Raw genomic sequence first — 18,326 nt, 5'->3', positions numbered from 1 at the left:
AAGAAGATCACAGACTCACACAAAAGAAGAGTGCACCTAAACCCCTTAACAACCAAAGACATGCCTATCACATCATGGAAAAACCTACAGTTTAGAATCACTATGAGATAAAAAAAATTTAAATAACTTCAGCAATGTCACCATGACAGGGGCACCATCCAGCTGCAAAATATCTTTACGAGCAAGCCCTAAAATTAATACCACCCATACATAGTGTCAAGGTTTGTTTGGGTGCTAAAAAGCCACATTTGAAGCTGGCCAATTCTGTTTACCCCCGCAACATATTTTTTGGTAAATAACATACCAAGAGCTGTAAATTCATACCTGAGTTACATGTGTGAAAAAAGCACAACAAATCACCAACTCTGACAAGGCTGATATCATGTCTACTTTTCAAAAGGATGTCCTAAATAGGACATGGGCACAGGATGACTAGATTTGGAAGAAATGGTTTTATAATGACAATACACTACTTTTTTTTGCCCTATAGCGTGCAAAGAAACATTGGGTATTTCTAAACTGAGGATAAATATTAGAATCTATTTAGCAGGTTTTTCCCATTTGCTTTTGTAGGTAATAGATTTTCCAAATAGCCTTACCATATTTTATTTTTTATCGTAAATTAGATATCAAAATCATCTAAAGAAAGCCTTTTGTGTCCTGACAAAAAGCCCAATATACGTACAAGAACGAAAAACATTGTAAGATGGGTACAAAATTAAAAAAACAACTGAGTACTTCTGTGTATTCTTCCCAAACAAACAAAACTCTTACGTGAGATAGACACCTGTAGCCCTGCTCCTGCAGTTGTCTTCCTCCTAGAAACAGTCAATCAGTATAGGAAAAAATGCTTCCATTAAAGTCAATGGAAGCTCTTTATGCGCATGCACACTGGGGTCTGAGCAAGCCTCGCCAGCGATGTTTTCTGAGCTGACTGGAGATGTGTATCACATGTAGGGAGATCTCTTTGGTGAAACATGTCTCCTGCACAGCAACAAGTCTTGCCCATATTGCTGCATTTTCGTTCTCACTAGGTGGTATATTTGAGTATAAATTGCATTTGCTGTCCTTTGGTGGTTTTTAAATGTCTCATTCTATTTATTAGCTAAAACTATTAGATTGGTTGTTTTACCAATATTTAATTTGCATTTTATGTTTGAATGTTATTAGAAAACCCGCCGAATGCAGGAAAACATTGTGCTTTGTGTCTCAGCTCTGTCACTTTCTTATGAGGTGATTGATGCCATGTCCAGGGTCCAAGGACACTCTGTTTACTCCTAAGTGAAAAATATTATACAAATTGCATTGTGAGCAATTAGAAGGCAGCCACTAACTGAGCAGTGCTTTATGGCAAAGAGCTGGCCAGAAAATGGAAATACTAATTTGGGTATAGTTGCTCATTTTCCATTTTAACATGAAATGCATACTAGACTTGAAATACAAATGTTTAGCTGCAATATTCCTAGAGTCTTTTTTTGTTCTTTTGCAAGAGGCAGTATAGGTTAGAACTGTCAATAGCAAACTTTAACGTGTGTTTAAACAGGGTAATCTCCTTTAGTTAATGAAGGACAGGCACAGAAGTTAACCAAATACATGCTATTTTTGGAACAGCTGAGTATTCAAAATTCAAACTGTGCTACAGCTAAACGGTGTTATGAATTCAGCAACATCAAAGCAGGAGTAACCCTATTTCTTGGACAAAGAGAGAGCTACTACATGCCGTTAAGAACTGAACCTTCGCAACACACAAAATAAAAAGCAAGTTTTAATTGGTCATATGTTCTGTTACTAACCTGTGAGTGTTTGGTTTGGCTTTAACTTGGTCAGTTGGCTCTTTAAAGAGCAACAGCATAGAAATGCTTACTTGTCCTATGATCTGTACTCTTAAAATACATGTTAATTAATTCACTTTAAATGTTAATGTTAAAAATTGATTACTATACAGAACATTATTTATAATTTATATTTCTTGCTCTCATCTAATTTGATCAAAATGATCTTCAATGCTTAAGCAATGAATTTGTGTTGTGTTTTGTGCCTTGGGGGAAACGTATAGGGAATAATATTTTACATTGTATTTATAATATAGTGATATAATCTTAAAGAAGATGGGACAGTCACCGTGGTTACTGAAATTCAGTAAATAATTTATTTACATACACAATATGGCTACATTAAATGACGTCATTCTGGAAGTTGGATACCGATGGTTCCATGTGGACAGATCTGTTCTGGCTGCACACAGTAGATATTTTGAAGTCCTGTTCAATGGTGGGTTTAAAGAAAGCACTCAGCATCAAATTCACCTGGAAGGGGTTGATAAAGATTGTTTCCAGATCCTTCTTGATTTCATCAACAAAGGTACTTTGGCAATAAATACATGGAATGTCACCGCAATTTTAGAAACAGCAGATTATCTAGATTTACAACAAGCTAAGGGTCTCTGTGTGGGATTCTTAGCACATGAGCTACGTGTGTCCAACTGCTTGGGCATGATGTCCTACGCTCTGCAATACACCTGCCCTGAGCTTTTTGATTCAGCTTTAAATGTGGCTCTTACCCACTTATCAGATCTGATATATTATCATGAGGATGAATTCAATCAGCTTGATAAGGAAACCCTTGTGCGACTTCTACAGACAGATGACCTTTTTGTTTGTAATGAAGATGTTGTATTTGAGGCTGTTATGAAATGGGTCATGGTGGACACAACCAGAGAGAAGGACTTTACAGAACTGATTGCGCTGGTGAGACCTACATTTCTTAGCCTCAGCTTTCTTGATGCCTTAGTCAAGCGAAGCCAATGGTCAGAACGGCAGGACACATATACCAGACTGTTGAAGACTTTAAACACAAATCAGCCAAAAGCATGGAACTACATGAAGGAGAATATGACTACAAGCAGAACCTATGACACGTTGTACGTTCTGGGAGGTAAACATGAAAAAGACCAGCAGGATCTATATGTTTATCTTCCGAAGACTTCCACATGGCGAACATGCTCACCTCTCCTACGTAAAAATCTCACTCAGTATGCTGTGGCAACAGTAGGTAACGCTTATTTTCAAATTACATTATTGTGATCACTGAAACTGTGCAGCACAACCGGTTTTGTGTCTACAACATAACAAGCATCCCATTTGGCCATCTTGAAATAAACATATTTCTTTTACAGGTTAGTGTTTTTTGTTCCCAGTCGTTATATCAAAAGTATACCTAGGACCTAACTGGCTTAGTTAAAATGTTTCTTTACACCCGTCCCAAAAAAGTAAAGTGCTGGAGGTTGTTTTTCTTCGTTCGTTCCATAGCAATGTCCAAGATACTGCATAGATACACTGGGGTTTATTCACTAAACAGTTGGAAGGAGGGTTGCAGTTTCCTCTCAAAGACCTCACCATACGCTATGAAGGACAAATCCCAATAAGCTTCCGCTTCAGTAATAGCTTAAGTGACTTTACAAAGCATCAGTGGAATCACTGAACCACACAATGTACAGAACCAGCTCCTTTGTTTAATTATAAATGATGCTTCATAATTCATGGGGAATTTGGACAAGGGTAGCCACAACTCTCTGGCCACCTCCTGCTTTATTGGAAAAACTTCACTGAAAAAAACTTAGTAACACTATTACTTTTACTTCTATAGAAGTGTTACTTCTTTAATGACTTGGGCCATTTAATAAATATGTCTAGCACAAAACTGACGTCAGTGGTCAGTCCTGGCCTGCGTCCCGCAAGGGAAGGCTCCAGGTAGCCGGAGCCCAGAAGTTCCCAGGTATGACCATGTGTTAAAGGAGCGCCCCTGCCCTCTTTCAATGTTAACTGCATAGTGGTGTCTATTTTGAATGAAATCCAGTGAGTTTTACTGCATCACAAACCTAGGCAGGCATTTAAAATAGAAGAAAGTAACTACTAAAACAGAATATGAATGCCGCACAACATTCCAGCAACTGTTCAACTAAACTTGTTAATCGTGACACTAATTCCGTTAGGCCATCTGTTGGAAATCTTGTTTATCTGCAGCTGCGACATCTGGTTCCACAATATAATTTTGAGGTGAACAGTAGTGCCTATTCATTAATGTTACCATTGTGCTGGGTACCTTCACAGGGATGTTCTCAATTTTAGATACTTAGGCAAGTGAATCCCTCAAATACATAAAGCATTGAAGGCTTACAGGGCTTATGTGTGACAGTTGTGCGCAGAATGCTTAGTATATAAAATGTGTGTGGCGTAAAATGTCCTGTATGCTCAAGGCCCAGGTCTTAAACGACCCTAGTACATTCTTTTTAGAAAAACTGCACATCCCTTTTCTTCATAATCACAATGCTATTTGGAGATTATTTGATCATTAAGATAACAGTGGAAAAAAGCAGGCATTTGCAGGCTAGGTGCAAGAAGATTTTTTTTTTCAATGAAAGGACAGTGGTAGACCTAAGAATCAGAGTGCTCCATGCTTGAAAGCTGTCGAGACGGGTGCACATTGAAGCTGTTGTTTAATATATACCTCCTCACAGAATAGGGTATATGATATATCACATGGCTACTATGTGACAGCAAGAAATTTGCCGTTGTTGAGAATAGGGATGTAAGGGAGTTGAAACCACAACAATTTACAATTCTACACAAGGTAATGTGACAAATGTCTCTTCTACATGCAATTCATAAGGGCTTATGTAGTGCTGGGCTGCTGGGGGCAGGAAGCACAGTAAATGAAGATCTAACCATATCCATATAGAGACCAATAACACCACCATATCTTCCCTCTCCATTAAATAAAGCGTGGTCCGAATGATAGAGGTTGCCAAGGCATCTTGACTACAAACTCTTATATGTTTTATTCATTTTGTTATGCAGCATCTGCAATCTCTAACATGTCTCTTGTTACAGGCCATCTAGTGATTGTGACTGGTGGATATTTCCGTGGGGACTTTGTATGGTACAGCATAGACTGGGTACTCATTTATGATTCTCTGCAAAATTCATGGGTGGATGGACCACCCATGAAAATATCCCGGAACTGTCACTGTGCCGTGGGGATCGGAGATCACCTTTATGCAATTGGAGGGAGCACAGATGAAAGTGTTACTGCAGATGTAGAGAGACTGGATTTAGCAAAAATGAAATGGGAGAGCTGTAGCCCCCTCGTCAGAGCTGTGGAAAGAGCAGCAGCTGCTAGCGCATGCATCCATCTGTATGTCCTTTGTGGCCGCGACGAGAATGGAGATGTGTATAGTGGGATGCAGAGGCTTAATACTGAAACTGACGAGTGGAGTGTGATCACTTACTCTCCTATGCCCAGGTATGTACATATACCACGAAGAAATGGGATATTACTAAACATTAGCAATTGAATTAATGTGGGGATTTGGGAAATAATTTTAACTGGATCTGGGGAGGGATGTAGTATAAGCAATACAGCTTATTGGCTGTTCTGCCTTAATAATTTGGACAACAGAAGCCCTTTATCATTTTAGTTTTTTAATTACAGTACTATTCCATATACTGCCACAGTAGTGCCTACAAAAGTAACTTCAGCAAGAATTTTGGCTAAATTAGATACTTTCTGTGCTTCTTTTATATTGTTATATAATTGTTTGATGAGCAGACAGCTTGTCACTGGCAATGTGCTCTGTCAAATATATTCTTACCTGGACATACTCAAGAGCTTAAAGACAAAAACCAGCAATAGCCCTTGACACAGGCATTTGATGTACACTATATGGACAAAGGAGGACCTACTTCATATTAATGTCTATGTATTTAGAATGCAATGTCATCAAATTCCCTGGGGCAGCTTTTTACGGGGCTGGTCCTTTGCCTAAAAGCAACACAGGCAAAATACATATTGGTACACCCTAAATGCACATCATGTTTTTTTTTTTTCAATTAGAATGCCAATGTAGGCCTTGCAGAGGCTTCTGTTGCACCTCCACCAGCTGCCACATCTACTTCCACATGTTGAAGACATTTTGTGTGGGAATAGCCAACATCCCACCCCAGTCAATAAGTGATTGAATAACAATCATTATATGGATTGCAATGGTAAAAAAAATATTACAGAAAAATATAGGATTTATCTACAGCATTGAATCTAGCCCATTGAATTAAAAAACTGATCTGTTTTCTACCCGATAATTTGAAATGTAGTCTGAGACAAAAGCAAGAAGGGTGCCCCAGCTACTTTGTTTGTCTTGACCAGATATATCATGAATGACACCAGGTTTGACATTTCTCTTTAATACAAGAACATAAGAAGGTTGGCTGTTGCCCCTATAAACAGTAGTTTTATTAGACAACATCATAAAACAGGGGTTCTCAAACTGCGGCCCTCCAGCTGCTGCAGGACTACATCTCCCATAATGCTCCTTCATCTAAGGGGCTGGCTGAGGAGTATGGGAGATGTAGTCCTGCAGGAGCTGGAGGGCCGCAGTTTGAGAACCCCTGTCATAAAAGAACATAATTTTACTTTAGGTTAACTGGTAATTTGTCTTTTAGATATGATCTATGTGCTACGGTTCTTAATGGAGTCATATATACCATCGGCGGACAAGCACTTCGGTTTGACCTCAACACAGAAGAGTGGTCAGTGCTTGATGAGGAATGTCTCAACCGCAAGTTTTTTATGGGATGTGGGTCTGTCAACGGGCGAATCTACCTCCTAGGCCAGAGAAGGGCAAGCATTACTCAAGACATTCCAAGTTTTGTGTTGTTTGACCCATATTTGGACATCTGCCAGGTGAAGGATGCCAATATTCCATGCCCTTTGCCCATCCGTGGCTGTGTGACAATGAGACACTATGATGTTTGGCCGTAAGAATTGAAACGTCCCAGATATTGAAGCTCATTTGCATTCACACATTTAATATAGCAGTTCAAAGATTTAGAATGTGTTGCAGTTGCATTGTGCTGGAAACATAGGAGGAAAATGTTAAGTCTAAAGTATGTCACCCATGTGTATATTGTAAAAAGCAGCCATCTTATCTTCTTTTTCTTAAAATTCTCTTTATTATTATTCCAAAAACTTACCTTTTCAGACCCAACATTTTACAGTCTTATGGAGTAAATAAGAATGCTAAACAGTGCTTACTGATTAAAATAAGTAAAAATGCTTAATCATAGGAGTAGTCTTTCCCCCAAACTCACATCATTATTAATCCAACTGAAAAACAAAAAAGCTATGAGCAGTTGTCATAAATGTATTCAAGTTTACTAAAATCCGCAAAGGGTGAGATCTCCCCTCAGAGCCGAATGTTTTATAGTATCCTGATCCATAACAATAAACACAGAGAATTTACATCTAAATGTATGTAATTGTGTTTACAGATTATGTATTTAACCCTATTGAGTATATATGCCATGGGAAATGGTAACTCAAGTTCCTTTTTGATTATTCGTATATGTTTATTCCTCTATCCGTTAAGTTGCTAATTGTTGTTTAGTTCATGCAGCCTGTGAAAGAATGGCTAAATGGAAAGGAGAGAATTTCAAGGCAGAAAATTGAGATCCGACTGTTGCAGATCTCAGACTGGCATTTGAACTAAATATTATTGTTTTATATAGCGCCATCATATTCCGCAGCGCTGTATAATTGGTAATCAGGACATAACAAAAAATATTTAACGTAACAATTTGACAAGCAACAAGTGAGAAGGACCCTGCTCAAATGACCTTACAATATCTCAAAAACACTGATAATCAAGTAGCACAATGCATAGCTTTTTTTTTTAACAAATTACTGTTTTTGCTCGATTAAAGGCCGCACCCGAATCAGTCCGAGTGGAATGGTAAAACAGTATTTTATCTAATGAACAGGAATACATGTAATGTAACATTTTTGGTATCTATTATGCAGTCAGCAAATGCTATATACAATCAGAAATTTTAAGGCCCCTATTAATTCATAATGTACCTTACTTATAGATCTGTCACTCTGCCCCCCAGGTATGCTTTATAGCGCCCAGATATGCCAGACTCCCTGGTGTCTAGCGGGGGCAGCCGGTGGACGTCTGCGCACATCACACAGATGTTCACCAGCTGCCAGAGAGGAGGATCCCTTGCAGCGCTGCGGGGGATCCTCATCTCTGGCAGGCGGTGAAACAACCTCCGCTGCTGCTGGCTGGTACTTCCGCTGGGGCTTCTATGGTGGAGCACGTAGCATCGCGCAGAAGGAGGACCTGGATCCTAACCTTGCTGCTTGCTCGCAGCAGTGCTAAATGAAAGAGAAAAAATAACACTGCATGTCCCGGGCAATACGAATTGCACATCCCTGGGCTAAACCCCGATTATAGGCTGCACCCCCACGTTGAAGACAAAAAGTGGGGCCTGCAACCTGGCCAATATGGTACTTATGGTTAAAGCTATGATGATTTTATTTTGACCTAAAAATAAAATATTTTCAAAAATACCCAAAGTTTTAAAGGGGTAGTACAGGCAGATGCACCTGGGTAAAAATCTATTTTCTACTGCGGGAGGGCCTGTATTTTAGGATGGTAGTGACAACAATTGTTCATATTTCATTTAACCTCATACCACCTAACATTTCATATGGCCAAAGACAAGGAGTTTGATTAAGGGTTAAGGTTAGAGGCATAGGGAGGGAGCAGAGTTTTACTGATTTTGTTTTTCTTTTGCCCATTTGTCATTTAAAATTTGATTTACAAATAAACAAGCTATGTTTTACCTTGAAATGCTACCTATTTTATACTCAGTTATACACTGACCTTGGGTCACACACCACCACTGGGTGCCCTTCTCATTGACTGTCACAGCCAAAACAGTGATTTATATCTCTGAGCCCAGTCTCAATCTTCATTACGCATTGTGGAGAAACCAGTTTGAGATGATGTGAACGTTGCGACATGGTGCATTATCCTGCTGGAAGTAGCCATCAGAAGATGGGTACACTGTGGTCATAAAGGGATGGACATGGTCAGTAACAATACTCAGGTAGGGTATCCCGTTTAAATGATGCTCAATTGGTACTAAGGGGCCCAAAGTGTGCCAAGAAAATGTCCCCCACACTATTACACCACCACCAGCCTGAACCATTGATACAACGCAGGAAGGATCCATGCTTTCATATTGTTTACGCCAAAGTTTGACCCTGCCATATAAATGTCGCAGCTGGAATCAAGACTCATCAGACTAGGCAACCTTCTTCCAGTTTTCCATTGCCCAATTATGGTGAGCCTGTGCGAATTGTAGCCTCAGTTTCTTGTTCTTAGCTGACAGGAGCGCCACCCGGTGTGAATTCGACATGTTGTGCGTTCAGAGATGGTATTCTGTAGGGTTGCAACTAACGATTATTTTAATAATCGATTAGTTGGCCGATTATTTTTTCGATTAATCGGATGAAAAAAATGCAATTTTTTTTTAATTTAAAATAATGCAATAAAAAAACTTACAATTTACACTTTCATCTCTTTATCACAATGGCATTTCTCTATTCACCTTCTTATTTAACTGACATAATAATAAAAGCTACAAGAACCCAAACACGGTGTTTCTCAAACTAGGTTTTAATACAAAGTTATTAGTAAAAATTAATTAATATGTTAACTATTTTACATATTTAATAAAAACTATGAGAAAAAAAAGCCTTGTTTATATTTTCTTTTATTTACCAAACTGCCCCCAGTTATGCACATCTGACCCCCAGCTTGCCACTCTGCCCCCAGATATGCCTTATACCTCCTGTATGCCAGAGATTCCACTGTGCCCTCTGATATACCACTGTGCCCCCGATATGCCTTATACTCCTTATATGCCAGTGATATGCAACTGAGCCCCCTGATATACCTTTTACCCCCAGATACGTCTTATGCCCCCCTGATATGGCTTATATTGATATGCCTTATACCCCCTATATGCCACTGTGCCCCCTGATATGCCTTATAACTTCCAATATGCCACTCGCCCCCATTTATGCCTTATACCTCCCTATATGCCACTATGCACCCTGATATGCCACTCCGCCCCCCATAAATGCCCTGCACCACCCTGAAATTCATTATACTCCCTGATTCACCACTCTGCCTCCCCCAGATATGCCACTCTGAAATTCATTATACCCCCCATACACCACTCTACCTCCCCCTATACACCACTCTACCTCCCCCAGATATGCCACTCTGCCTCCCTGACATTCATTACACCCCCATACACCACTCTGCTACCCTGAAATTCATTATACCCCCCATACACCACTCTGCCTCCTCCCCCTCCCATATACCACTCCCATACACCACTCTGCCTCCTCTCCCCTCCCATACACCGCTCTGCCTCTCTCCCCCTCCCATACACCACTCTGCCTACTGTCAGCAACGGAGGTTCACAAGACACCAGGGAGTCGGGTAGAGAGGCAGAGTGGTATATGGGAGGGGGAGGAGGCAGAGTGGTTTATGGGAGGGTGGCTCAATTGGATCAACTGACATTGAGGGCAATCCAGGTCCCCTACAGCGTTGCGGGGATCTGGATTCTAGTGTTATAATCCGATCTCTGTTTGAGGTCAGATTATATAAGGAGAGGAGTTTTTCAGAGCAATTCAACTAATTGAATCAATTGTCAACGATTTTCATTATCGATTATTAGCGATTTTATCGATTAGTTGTTGCAGCCCTAATGGTATTGTTATTATTTTAAATAGAGGTAAATTTTGTTTTCTTCATAGTGGGAGTTCATCCAGTTCTGAGATATATAGTATAATTTATAATTGCCTATGACGGCTTATTAGACTACAGCTCATGACCTGAAAATATCACAATTATTTGTACGATATTTACCTCTAATTGTGGTATATTCTTCTGAAGATTGACAATATTCCCATGTATCAGAAAAAATCAGCAATAATCTGTTAAAGTTGATCCAATTGAGTACTGTGACAGAACCCTCCATCACTGGGGCCCCTGGAGAGGCCTGAGAGCCAGCCTCCTCCCTATCGACTATGGGCCCGGGCCTTGTAGAGACTTCTGTGTGTGGATACAGGGGTTCAGTCTGCTGATGTACCCCATGTTTTAGCACTCAGAGTCTCAGAACTGTAACGTCTGCTGGACATCCTGTGGTAGGAAGAAGGCTGATTGTCTTAGCATTGTTAATTGTATAGGTGTGAAGTGTTTCCTCTGTTATTGTGTGTTAGCCCTTGTCTTAAGACCCCCTGTAGGTATGACTAGGTGTCACTGCTGCATACCTAATTATCAATTACATAACAGGTAGCTGTTAATCCTGTGAGCTCCTGTTATCTCTGTGTCCTGGCCATTGTCTGTCTTAAGCCAATTATATGTCTATCGTCATTCCACGTCTACGTACCCAGTTAATGTCATTATTTATGTCTCATGTCATCCTGTCCTTCCCCCGGATATTGTGTTGCAGGATTTGATCTAATTACTTCCTTCCTGACATGGTAATTGGATCATGTGATATTTGTCTTGCCCCTTTTCTTACTTGTGTATATATAGCTCTGTCTTTGGTTTTAATAAATGAGTCCTGTTTTCACCTCAACATGAGTGTTGCCTGATGTTTGGGGTGGGCTGTAGACTCGCTGTGTAGCTAAGCTTCGGATAGCCACAGTGCCAATGCAGCTACGGTGCAGCGACGTCCCCCCTTCTATCTACAACGCTGGTTCTGCCCGGCGCTGAAGGGGTTACTTGTTGGTGTCCCGGCAGGAGGAAGCAACGTTAGGCGGGAGTACCCAGTCGGGGTATAGGTCGGTCCCGTCACATTGGTGGCAGCGGTGGGATGTTTCCTTCCAAACGGGACATCCAAACCAGCACCAGGATTGGTCACCCTTCGGGCAGAGAAGGAGCAACGCCAGGATCCTCAGCTATGGAACTGGAGTTCAGACTGCGTATGCAGGAGGCACGGGCCCAACCCGATGGACCTGTATCAGCTGAGGACGAGCTGCGGTGGAGGGATCATATCCGTCGGCAACTCTGGTGGGAGACTCTGCGATGGGAACAGGAATACTTGGGTAAGTGCCTCCCAACCAGCGAGGATATTTACTGGTTCCAGCTGGAGGCACGAATGCCCAGCGAGGATATTTACTGGTTCCAGCTGGATGCACGAAAGCAGCCCAGGGAGGAATGGGTGTCCGAGTTAGACGGGCTGGTCCAAACCGAGATGATGTGGGATGACGGATACAGGGCGTTACGATGGTATGCAGCCGAGGCGGGTTGGTGCCTGGAAGGTACAGAGCCCACGGAGGGCTATGACTTTGGCGGCCTGGGATTGTTATGGGATAGTCTTCAGGAGGACCTGGACTTCGGCACTACAGTGGAGTGGCGGATTATGGACATCCGAGATTTCAGGGAATTGGACCTCCCAGGTGCACTGAGAGGTGATTTTGACTTTTTAACTACACAGGAGTGGGAACTGGAAAAAGCATATAAAAAACTGTTTGACCGTGTTCAGCAGTATGCCCCAGTGCCCATGGATTTTGTCGATTGTTCATCCGAGGATGTTAACCCAGGATGGGGGGATGAGGCTGCGGTCTTCCCACCGGGGTCCTCCGAATGCTGGGTAGTTCGCTCAGATCCACAACCCCCAGCTGAAGCGCTGACAACAGGGTGGGGAGCCCCTGGCCTCTGCCCCGTATCTGGAACAACAACAGGAATCCAGGGACATGTGGTAGCCAGCCCATATCCCCAGCGGCAGGAGCACGAGGGAGTGGAGGGTGCTGTCCCTCCTCCCCAGCGGCTGTTGGATTACCCGGGAGACAGCGCAGTCGGCTCATCTCCCCAGCGGCAGATGGAGAACCAGGGAGGGGATGCAGGCGGCATCACTCCCCAGCGGGTGGGCGAGTATCCAGGAGATGGTGGAGCCGGCCAGTCTCCCCAGTGGCAGCTCACAACTCTGGGAGCGGAGGAACCTGTTCTCTTTCCCCAGCAGCAGATCCCAGTTGAGGGAGCTGGGAGTGTCGTCCCTCCTCCCCAGCGGCTGACGGATGACCCGGGAGACGGCGCAGCCGGCCCATATTCCCAGCAGCAGAAGGAGCATCAAGGAAGGGGTGGAGGCGGCATCCCTCCCCAGCGGCCAAGTGAGTGCACAGGAGATGGCGCAGCTGGCCAGTCTCCCCAGCAGCAGCTCACAGATTCGGAAGCGGAGGAACCTGTCCTCCCTTCCCAGCCGCAGATCCCAGTTCAGGGAGCTGAGGGTGTCGTCCCTCCTCCCCAGCGGCAGACAGATGACCTGGGAGATGGCGCTGCCAACCCATCACCACAGTGGCAACAGGAGCACCAGGGAGAAGATGCAGGCATCATCACTCCCCAGCGACCGGGAAGATTCCAGAGAGAAGGTGCTGTAGGCACTTCTCTACAGCGGCAGTTGTATTTTTCTGGAGAGTCAGAGGTGGGGCGGGGGAGTACTGCTCTTGGAAGGGCAGATTATTTGGGGCACCAGTTTCGGGAGGGCATTGATGGGCTAAGTGAACTAACTGACTACGGAGTCAACCCGTTTGGGGTTTCCTCCTGTGTCAGTCCTATTTGGAAGGAGGAGACGTGTGACAGAACCCTCCATCACTGGGGCCCCTGGAGAGGCCTGAGAGCCAGCCTCCTCCCTATCGACTATGGGCCCGGGCCTTGTAGAGACTTCTGTGTGTGGATACAGGGGTTCAGTCTGCTGATGTACCCCATGTTTTAGCACTCAGAGTCTCAGAACTGTAACGTCTGCTGGACATCCTGTGGTAGGAAGAAGGCTGATTGTCTTAGCATTGTTGATTGTATAGGTGTGAAGTGTTTCCTCTGTTATTGTGTGTTAGCCCTTGTCTTAAGACCCCCTGTAGGTATGACTAGGTGTCACTGCTGCATACCTAATTATCAATTACATAACAGGTAGCTGTTAATCCTGTGAGCTCCTGTTATCTCTGTGTCCTGGCCATTGTCTGTCTTAAGCCAATTATATGTCTATCGTCATTCCACGTCTACGTACCCAGTTAATGTCATTATTTATGTCTCATGTCATTCTGTCCTTCCCCTGGATATTGTGTTGCAGGATTTGATCTAATTACTTCCTTCCTGACATGGTAATTGGATCATGTGATATTTGTCTTGCCCCTTTTCTTACTTGTGTATATATAGCTCTGTCTTTGGTTTTAATAAATGAGTCCTGTTTTCACCTCAACATGAGTGTTGCCTGATGTTTGGGGTGGGCTGTAGACTCGCTGTGTAGCTAAGCTTCGGATAGCCACACTGCCAATGCAGCTACGGTGCAGCGACGTCCCCCCTTCTATCTACAACGCTGGTTCTGCCCGGCGCTGAAGGGGTTACTTGTTGGTGTCCCGGCAGGAGGAAGCAACGTTAGGCGGGAGTACCCAGTCGGGGTATAGGTCGGTCCCGTCACAAGTACCATTTCAGCAGACTAGTACAGTGAGATTTGGTGATTTATTTTGCTATCACCCTTATTATTGCACTTTGCAGTTTTTTTTTGTTTTTTTTAAAACTGTGTGGAGCGGAACATAATTATTGTTGCTATTAACACATGCTGTTCATCTCCGGTAATATCATTTTGATAAATATGAGATGTTTATGCAATGTTATGTAATTTTTGTGTTGCATTGTTTTATGTGTTGGATCCATAAGCCAGTGAGTTATACATGATAACCAATTAACAGTACTTTGAAGGTAAATTCTTTGTTTTACCTTCAATCTGATCATATAGATATTTTGTAGCTTGGTTTTCAAAGACGACCCCCCAAAATTTGAATATTAATTTAGGAAAAAAAGAAAAAAAAAAAACCTGAATATAAGACTACCCTATAAGAAATTTTTTTACTAGTAAATAGTAAATTCACATGTAAACTACTTATTCATATTTAATAAAAACTATAATTGAGAAAAATGCATTTTTTTGTTTTTATTTGCCAACCTGCCCCCAGTTATACACATCTGCATAACCCCCTATATGCCACTCTGCCTCCCTGATATTCATTTCAACGCCCTATATGCCACTCTGCCTCCCTGATATTCATTTCAACGCCCTATATGCCACTCTGCCTCCCTGATATTCTTTTTAACCCCTATATGCTACTCTGCCTCCAGAAAGCCCCCCCCATATGCCACTCTTACCCTCCCCCGACTTTTTCACACATTTTGGGGTCAAAACTAGAACATGTGCATTCGGTTGGAATTTTAACAGATCACTTTACTGGGCCGTGTCTCATTTGAGACACAGTAAAGGTTCTATATTTTAATTTAACCCCATAAAAACGGGTGAGCATGAAAAGGAACACAAAGGGTGCGTTTTCGTTGTTTTTGTTGCATTCCGAAGAAACGAACATGGCGGCGGGAAAACGTATATGAAGACGAAGACACACAACACGAAGAATCTTCGTGTTCGTTTACTAATCTTCCTGGTCCCTCCCCCATCTAGCCTACCTTATCTGCGCAGCATCGCAGGGGTTAACAGGAGCGGAAATCCGTAGGTTCGCCATCAGGAGTTAAGGACCTTTAACATCTGATGGCAGAACTTGGCCTCGGTAGATCATGGTCTCCCCGCTCCAAGAGTTAAAGGTGCTGGCGACTCTATTGGTTGCCAGCAGGGGGCTTGTCTGCCATCAACCAATAGAGTCGCTCCTATGGACCTTAACTCCTGATGGCGAACGTACGGATTTCCGCTCCTGTTAACCCCTACGATGCTGCGTAGATAACGGGAGCAGAAATCCGTAGGTTCACCGTCAGGAGTTAAGGTCCATAAGAGCGACTCTATAATGTCCCTCACATGGACCTTTAACATTTGATGGCGGAACTTGGCCTGGGGAGACCATGGTTTTCCCGCTCCAAGAATTATAGGTCCAGACAAGCGACTCTAATTCTCGCTCATACGGACCTTTAACTTCTGAAGCGGGGAGACCAGTGGTTTCGGCACAAGATTTTAAAAGTTTGTATGAGCGACTCTATTGGTTGCTCGCATGGACCTTTAAAATTCTGGCGCCAAAGTTGCTGCGTAGTGCGTACCGCGTTAACCCCGTATTTACCCCTTTTACAAAAAACAAAGAAAAAAAAAACGAACGCAAAGAATTACACAAATATTCGCCCGAACCAAACACAGGAGAGGGGAAATATTCGTGGAACACGAAAATTTTCTTCGCCGTGAAGACGAACACGAAGAGTTGTCTGGCGCCCAAGTGTACTAAAGACACACCATGTACCTTTATAACTGTCTCACTGCCGCCACAAATCTAACGAGAACACAGGAGTTTGAGTGTTTTTGCTCTACCTTTTCACATGTTGGACATGCTTTAGGATAGATGCTTCATACTGGGCTATCTGAAATAAAACAAATCCACTATTTCTCCTGAGCACATAGATACCACATATTTATAGTATGTCACGCATGACATGCTCACAAGAGAGCAAAGTGGTTTCACATTTTTTTACAGGAACCAGGAAAGTGCACCTCATGCTTTTGGGCATAAAGCTACCCCAAAACACCAAAATAACCCCAACAAACTACCGTATTTATCGGCGTATAACACGCACTTTTTTAACTAAAATATGAAGTTGAAACCCTACCTGCGTGTTATACGCCGATAAATCCTAGAGCTGCACAATCTTCCCCTGCACAGCTCTCTCGCGCGCCCTTTCTGATGCCGGGAGCCGGGTGATGACGTCACTCCAGCCCCGGCATCAGCACAAAAGTAAAATGCTGGAAGATAAAGAGGACCCATACCAGATCTCCCAAACGGTAGGGAGTAATATATACATTTAATGTGTGTGTGTGTGTCTGAGTGTGTGTGTGTGTCGCTGAGTGTGTTTGTGTGTGTGTCTAAGTGTGTGTCTGGCTGCATGTGTGTCTCAGTGTGTGTGTGTGTCTGAGTGTGTCTTACTGTGTGTTTGTCTGAGTGTGTGTGGTTTCCCAGATAGCAGTGATTCTGATGAAGTTTTTTTTGTGCTTTTTCTTTATTTCTTTTATTACATTATAATAAATGTTATAATGTTATAAACATTATTCCAACATTAAGTTCATAGCTTCCAAGTTTAAATTTATTTTTTTCTTACTCAAATTTCCTTGTTAAAATGGGGGTGCGTGTTATACACCAGTGCGTGTTATACGCCGATAAATACGGTATATGTTCTCTGAAAGCACAACACCTGTGGATTTTAAATATGCTTGCCTTTCTTTGTGGGCCATCACAAAAAAATCATACGGGCACACAGAAATTTTTCCCCTCTCTACCTTTTGTATCCACAAACAACATATTCCCTAAAAGCACACCCCTTGAAGATTTGAACAAGAACACCGGATTCAGGCAAGAGATAAAAACAATACAAACAATAATAAATACAGGAGATAACCCCTTTGTGACAATGGCTGTTTTAACATTTCTGTGGTTCTCGTGTTTAGCTTCTTTCCTGTTTACTGAACCCACACAAGTTATATATTGTTTTTTTTCAGGACAAAAAGGGCTTTCTTTAGATGTCATTATATTGATTGTGTCATATCATTTACTATAAAAAAGTATAATACTGATAAAAAAGGACTTTTTCTGACTTTTACTTGAAAAATCTTTTACTCATCTATAAAAGCTAATGAAAAAAACCTGCTAAATAGATTCAACCAATTTCCCTGAGTTTAGAAATACCCAATGTTTTTATGGGTTTTTTTTTCTGCACGTTATGGGGCAATAAGTACAAGCAGCGTTTTGCTATTTCAAAATCATTTTTTCCAAATCTGGTAATTCTTTCCCCTATGTGCTATTCCGGGTGTCTTTGAAGCTGGCCAATGCAATTTCCCCCATCAAACCCCAGGGCTAGACACCCCAGGGTATTTCAAATGCTAGTATTCCCGAGCACTAATTCTACCACCAGTCTTTGTCAAACTTATATATATATATATATCTACAATCGGAGATTTCGAGAAAGCCTTCCCTGATGTTTAACCGAAGTAGCTTACAAACAGAAGATCAGAGGTTAGGAAATCAGCTGTACATTTCAGGTACATTTCCAATGCCCCTTTGACGTCTAAGGTGTGCGACTTGGCTTCTTCCTGAGATGATGGTGATTGGAAGAAGGTAGGAAGAACAATTGGTTGATTGCTATTGTCTCTGGAAAAATCCCATGAGGGAAAGAAAGACTTCTTATATGGTCGCTGTATAATGATGGTTTTGAAGAATCTCTTAACAAGAAGTTTTGAGGCCAAGTCTAAAAGTAGTGCTGAAACCTGTCCCTTCAGGGTAGAGACACTACGGTCGGACAAAAAACCTTCTTGAAGGAATTGGAGTATAGAACTCATGTTAAGATGGAGGCTTTGGAACCCGTAGAGCTTAAACTATGAGAGAAACTTCCTACATACCCCAAGATATATCCTGGAGTTAGACCTTCTAACTGAATAATA

At 42.3% G+C, this 18,326-nt stretch overlaps 1 protein-coding gene across 1 annotated transcript; it reads left to right on the top strand.

Moving 5' to 3' along the window:
* The first annotated feature begins 1,532 nt into the window (after positions 1-1,532).
* On the top strand, positions 1,533-8,324 carry LOC128490290 (kelch-like protein 23). The gene is made up of 3 exons (XM_053462120.1): positions 1,533-3,051; positions 4,890-5,301; positions 6,498-8,324. The coding sequence occupies exons 1-3, from the start codon at positions 2,166-2,168 to the stop codon at positions 6,814-6,816; spliced, it is 1,617 nt and encodes a 538-aa protein (XP_053318095.1). The 5' UTR covers positions 1,533-2,165; the 3' UTR covers positions 6,817-8,324.
* Positions 8,325-18,326: the final 10,002 nt, after the last annotated feature.

The sequence above is a fragment of the Spea bombifrons genome, chromosome 1, assembly GCF_027358695.1.
Source record: "Spea bombifrons isolate aSpeBom1 chromosome 1, aSpeBom1.2.pri, whole genome shotgun sequence".
Taxonomy (NCBI): Eukaryota; Metazoa; Chordata; class Amphibia; order Anura; family Pelobatidae; genus Spea; species Spea bombifrons.
Note: the sequence above shows the minus strand (reverse complement) of the source record. Positions and strands in the feature narration are given on the sequence as shown.